Source organism: Nanorana parkeri, unplaced genomic scaffold (genome assembly GCF_000935625.1).
Source record: "Nanorana parkeri isolate BGI_ZX_2015 unplaced genomic scaffold, ASM93562v1 scaffold524, whole genome shotgun sequence".
Lineage (NCBI taxonomy): Eukaryota > Metazoa > Chordata > Amphibia > Anura > Dicroglossidae > Nanorana > Nanorana parkeri.
Window position 1 is genome coordinate 944855 of NW_017306792.1, and position 6362 is coordinate 951216.

The window sequence follows — 6362 nt, forward strand, 5'->3', positions numbered from 1 at the left end:
GGCAACTGGTGCCATCGAGACAGATAGTGGGCAGAAATTTGCCCAGTGGGCATACAATATTACCAAAAAAATGATGTGTTCTTTCTTTTACTCAGTCCAGAACTGAACAAAATGTTTTGACATAAGTTCTGTTTTAACGAGCATATAACGTTTTTTTTTTAAATCAACTAATGACTTTTCTTTTCTTGAAAACAGGTTTTGTGTCACATCCAGTGGAAAGAAGCTTCTTCAGCAATGTCTCAAGACATTTCAGAAAAGCCTCTCATGTTAAAATTCTAAAAATAACACGGATGTCAGAAAATGAATAATCATGTAAATAAAACATAGATTCTTTCTTGTTGGACAAGAGTAGCAAAGGCAACTACAGAGAAGCTTACAGGATTTTTTTAACATCATGCAGTCAGATGACTTTTTTGGAAGAACATTTAAGACTGTTAATAGCAGCATGGGTCCATCTTCAACAGTAAATGCCCTGGGGAAAGTTGATACTAATGGACAGAACAATGGAACACCAGCAATGCCCAAAATGGGTGTAAGGGCAAGAGTTTCTGAATGGCTGCCAAAAAAGGATTCAGTAGAAGAAAGGTGCAGCAAAATGTCATTAAAATATCGAACTCGATTAAGTTATGAGAGCATTTCTTTAAGTTCAGATGGAAAAAATGAACAGACTGATATGAACGAGAAACCTTTTGATCCAGAATTGTTGCAGATTAAATATTTAAATGGAGATGTCTTTTGTCATTCACCTCACAGGGGGCTATTACATCCTATAAGGCAGAGAAGTAACAGTGATGTTACCATCAGCGATACTGATACAGATGATATTCTTGACCAAAATGCTGTTAATCCAAACACTGGAGCATCTCTACATCGAGAATATGGGAGTACATCCTCAATAGACAGGCAGGGTTTGTGTGGAGACAGCTTGTTTGCAATGATCAAAGGTTATAGAATGGACAATATGGACCAAGCAAATCTGACGCAGTTTTCTGAGGTTTTCCATTACGATGCTGCTGTTTCTACAAGTATGCGCTCTGCTGGACAAGTTTCTAGGAGTCCCTTTGTTAGCATTTCAGATTTGGATTATTTGGACAGCTCTTTGTTGGCTGGGAAAAAAAGAGACCGGCTGTTTAAGAAATATTTGAGAACACAGTCTTTTGAGCCCGCTCTGTTTCAGCAGCAGAGAAGTGTATCAAGCGAGCCTGATGTTTTAAAGTGCTCCTTTGACGTTGAAGATGGTAGCTTTGAAAAGAGTATGCATCCGTGGACATGTGAAAAAAGTTTTGCCCACTATGACGTACAAAGCATTTTGTTTGATGTCAATGAAGCCATGGAAACTCAGGCTAACATTGCAAAAAGAAAAAATATAACCACGGGGGCATCGGCAGCATCGCAGTCCTCTATAGCTGGAAGCCAGTCTGGGGGCTGCGACTCTGCTGTAGACAACAAAGAGGATCCTGACACTAAAACCACTCTGGAAACTGATGAAGGTGACGGTAAAAGCAACGATATTATTTTGAGCTGTCCATACTTCAGAAATGAGATCGGAGGGGAAAATGACAGACAGATTGCCCTTTCAAGGGCAAATTCTCTTGCCTTGACTACAGGTGAAATGTGTTCCTTTGAATCATCACTCAGTTCTCACTGTACTAATGCTGGTGTCTCTGTTCTTGAAGTGCCAAGGGAGAACCAACCTATTCACAGAGAAAAAGTGAAGCGTTACATCATAGAGTACATTGACCTTGGAGCATACTATTATAGAAGGTTCTTTTATGGAAAAGGTTTGTTTATAATTTCAGCTGTCTGTCAATTCATGTTTTTGATTTACGCTTGGCATGCTAAAGAAACATTGTAATTTTATACTGTCTTAAAATTGGAAAGAATATTAACCACTAAGTAGAGTTTATTACAGGAGAATCCAAGAATATTTTTGGTAATTATGGATAATGTGTTTTTCTAGTGCATCCAAACACAGTTGTTTTAAAATTCAAATGGCTGTTTTTTGATGATAATCAAGACTATCCATTTAAAGGTTGCTATCAAAGCATGTTTTCACCAGCACTTGTACCTACATTACAAGTTCTGGTGAAAACATGCTATGTAAAAAAAAACACATTGGAACCTTATTTTTATAACTTTGTTATTCAAGTCTCATGGATAGGTTGTTACAGTGTAAAGAATGGGAAACCAAATATAGCAATGTATATATGACTAGCAGTCATTTAAAGGTGATGCTAGATAGGGTACAGTTAGAAAATCCACAACTGTTTTCACTCAGGAGAACTGAGTTATGTGAATAGCATTTCTTCCCTTTATAGTTTGACCTTGATGCTGTGTTATGCTTGGATCCTGCTCTTCCCTTGTGATATAAATTGAATTGAAGGTCAACTAGCAGAGCCAGGGTGGTTCTGGGCTACAGGAGTGTCTGTTCCCTCAAGAAAGCTCAGGTATTAATAAGACCTACACTGGTCACTTAAAATTAAGTTGTTTTGAAAAACGTTATATCATAAAGAAACAGTGTATCTTAATTCAACAGCAAACAACGATGTAAACCTGTAAAATAACAATGTTACGGGTCTATCAGCCTGGGAGTATGGAGGGATGCAGGTAGAGTAAAGTAAGGGTAGAAAGGAGAGAATAAAAAAACAAAGCCAGAAAACAGAATTGAGAAGGGAAGCGGTTTACATTCCTCACGCTGCCACTGTTTCTGGTTTCCGAGTGGAGTAGAGCATGTTAGATGAGACATTATGATGGTTGGGGTATTTTTGGTTCATGAGGATGGCGCTTGGACCTATTTTTAAATAGATTTGATATTTTTATTTAATATTAAAATATGGTAAACATTTTTATCGTAGAAATGCGGTAACAACTTCTGTATTCCTCTGTGAACATTTTGTGTGTTCATAATTGACTCGGAGAACAGTAAACAGATTTAGGCTTTATCAAAATTCATTTCAGATTTAGAAGTGAGATAAATACAATCCTTTCATAGTGTCTTCTAACAAATGTATGCCTGATAAAGGCAGTAGAGATTTTACTCTGTTTTCTTATGTGATTGTATGTGGTTAACAAACTAGGGGCCTCATAGTAGTCTTCTGCTCAAATTGCATTTACTGGAAACATTTGAGCCGATTTACTAAAGAGGTTGATAATTTTACTGTAATGTCAGTCAAACTACCTCAGTATAATAAAGTATATCTAGACCCCTCATTTTCTTTGTAGTTTTGGACAGAGTGGGGAAGGGTTAGAACTCTTGTCAAGTTTTGCTGCAGTGGAAGGTTCCATTGAATAGCCAAAACTTATTTTAGGATACAGTAGGGAATAGTTAACACTCGTGTCAGATGTTTTTTTTGGCCATTGGGAAGATTTCATTTTCCGTCCTGTAGGTGCCACAGGAGGTGGAGAGGTAACCTCTCCAAAGTGAAACAAATCGCTTGGTTGTCACTGGAAAAAATTTCCCCATTGGCAGACATTCCAACTTACCCTTTTCTAGTGACAACTCTTGTGACACATTTTGGAGTGAATCTTCCTAGTAGAGACACAGAGGGCAATAAAAACCTGACAGGGTTTCTAATATGTCACACACTTTTCAAAGTAAAAAAAAAAGTGTTGTCTTTAGATACTAAACACTTTAATGTATGCAATTGCTTAATCATCACTATGAACAGCACTTTAGAACATCATGGAGAGTGTCTTGTAATAGTACCTTATTTTTCTCTTTTAACTGAAGATGATTAGTAGCATTAAGGTAAAGCCATGCAGATCAGCTTGCAGTGAGTTTCCTTGGGCTTGAAATACAGCTGGCATAACTTTGATGTAAGTGTAGGATCTTTCTAGGACTTCTAGCAAATAGATTATCTCCCATGTAAAATGCCATAGCTCTGCAGAATGAAGTTCTACATTTGTCAATGTTTGGTTCATGTTATACAAACAAAAGTACAGAATAGGCAAAATATTCCCACACCTGCAACTTTCCATTACTGTGTCTGACTGTGGGCATTTTGCACAGTTGCTTTAACTGCTTATGGACCATAATTTCTTTCAACTCTGACTTTCAATTTTTGATTTATCTGTATCACTTTTCCACTCTCTATTGAGGATATTCCATTATTGTTTGACCTGCATTACATTTTATTAGCTTTATATTTTAAATTAAATTTTATATTTTCTTACTAAGATTGCAATTTTCTGAATGTAATTTAAAAGGAGAACTATGAAATGCACTCATCCCCATAGTTAGAGCTGATATGTGACACTGGAGGTGTCACATGTTGGCTCTTTTGATTGAGAACTGTGCGATCACAAACCGCTGATCACTCAGTTCATGATCTTCTCCCTGCAGAGAGCGGTCAGTCACTGCTCCCTCTAAGGGAATCCCTCTCAGGTAGTGGGGTGGATCCTGACAATATTCTCGGGATCCTTCCCGGCTGCAGCATGGCTCTGCTCAGTCAGTATATAGCGGGCATTAGCCCGCTATATACTGAGTTTTGGGTCACAGGAGGACATTAGTAAATGTCCACCTGTGACCTAAAAGAGTACTAAAGCCAAAAACAGTTTGGCCATAGTTCTTTTTTAAATGTATTTTGGCCAACAGGGATAGTCTGTTATGCTGTACAGCTGAAACAATTTGTAAAGTGTTTTTGTACATATTTTCTTTACTGGTTACAGAACTACAAAATAAATCTTTTTCCTTTTTTTTTATTCGGGTAAATATGAAAAATTGCATATAAATATTTCATGTGCACCGTTTGCAGTCAGTAGGTGAAACTCTACACTTCTTGTCAAGGGTTCACAAGGCTTGGGTTAACTGCTTTGCTGACTAAAGGTCTGTGATGTTTACAGAGCTAATTAGTTAAACGTATTGAACACACATGAAAGAATCAGAAGGAGTCCCCCAACCCCTTCTAACAATATGGGGACATAAGGAGTTTCAATTAGAGGTTTGGCAGACACAAACGGAGCTAATGCAGTGCTCTGTCTTTAGAAAAAATTTGAATGCTCTGCAAAACCAAAGTCATTTGTGCACCCGTTATTTATTGTTTTTTTGGAAAAAGTATATAAAAACGTCAGTTTTAAAACAACATAAAATAACTAAATGGAAATGATTCCCAAATCTTTATCAGATCAAATCTCTCTTCAAAGTATATGCTAACCCTACCACTAACAAAACCACAAGCATCAGGAAACAGCAGTAATCATTCAAAGTTAGTGAAATGTTAAAATTTAGCTTTACAATAGCTTTTTTTTAAAGCCTCTTAGTATTTATCATGTGACACCTTTTTTCCTTAGTTCCGTGGGTGACGGCAGAGCAAAAAAAAAAAATGCTGCTGGCTTCTACTGATGTCACAGTCACAAACCTGTGAAGCATCCTCAGGCTGTAGGTGGAGATACAGGGATGATTGACATCCCTTGACAGTCCCTGCCTACAGCAGTTTGGTTGGGGAGGTGTAGCAACATGGCTGAGGGTGAGGTGGTAGCATTAATCTGCTACAGACATGCTGTAAAACCTGCAAAGTAAGAAGAAGAGACACAAACTGACTATGCTAGGACTGATCTACTTTTGTGCCTAGCGTGGTCAGTGACAAACAAGAAGGGGATATTTTGGAGGAGGACTGGCAGGATCACTAGGTATTAAAGGTCTTACCAACATTTCAGTGATTGCAGTGGGCTTAATATGGAACATTACAAAGTAATCACAAAATTTGATTCTCAAGGTTCACATACACTTTAACTCTTGGGTTCAGGTGTTTTGTGCGATATTTTAGATTGGTATGCTGTGGTCAATTAAAGTATATGTTTCAAGAAAATAAATTTAGGAAATATAAAAAAAAAAATCATGTGCACAGGTCATGGCACGGGGTGTTAGCTGAACGCACTTCTCTTCATGTGCTCCCCAGAACCTTTAGAACCTGCTGCAAGTTAGCAAATACCATTCAATAATTGCTAGTAGTGCCCCTTGTTTTTGGCCAGTTAAGTCACAAGGATAGTGATGGGACAATGGAAAGGAAGAAAGCAATATTTGAAATGTTGTCAGTTTTTTTTAAATCATTGCAGGCTGTAGACTGAAATGGAAAGGTAATATAATTTATTAAAATTAAACTGGAAAGTAGCTTGCACAACAGTTGTGTATTTATTTTTTGAATAAGGTTTAATTGCAGATTCTATAATTAAAATGTAGAAGTACATTAAAAATGTAGGTAACTTTAATAGCAGACAATTTGGGTCTGTAGTATACAACAGTATTACCAAAGTAAGCTGTGTATAGGGCAGAAGAAAGTGCAGTATCTCGATAGCTCAGAATGCAGATCTGCAGAAATCAGGGTAGTAGGAGGGGGAGATGGAGAGGTGGCAGGGTGGGGGGG

General features: G+C 37.6%; 1 protein-coding gene across 1 annotated transcript in view; it reads left to right on the plus strand.

Annotated features, from left to right (window-relative positions):
* Nucleotides 1-394: 394 nt before the first annotated feature.
* The window catches only part of SIPA1L2 (signal induced proliferation associated 1 like 2), a 130754-nt gene continuing 124786 nt past the window's right edge, over nucleotides 395-6362 (plus strand). Inside the window, exon 1 of the mRNA XM_018561436.1 lies at nucleotides 395-1781. Coding sequence (XP_018416938.1) covers nucleotides 395-1781 — 1387 coding nt within the window. The remainder of the gene's footprint in view (nucleotides 1782-6362) is intronic.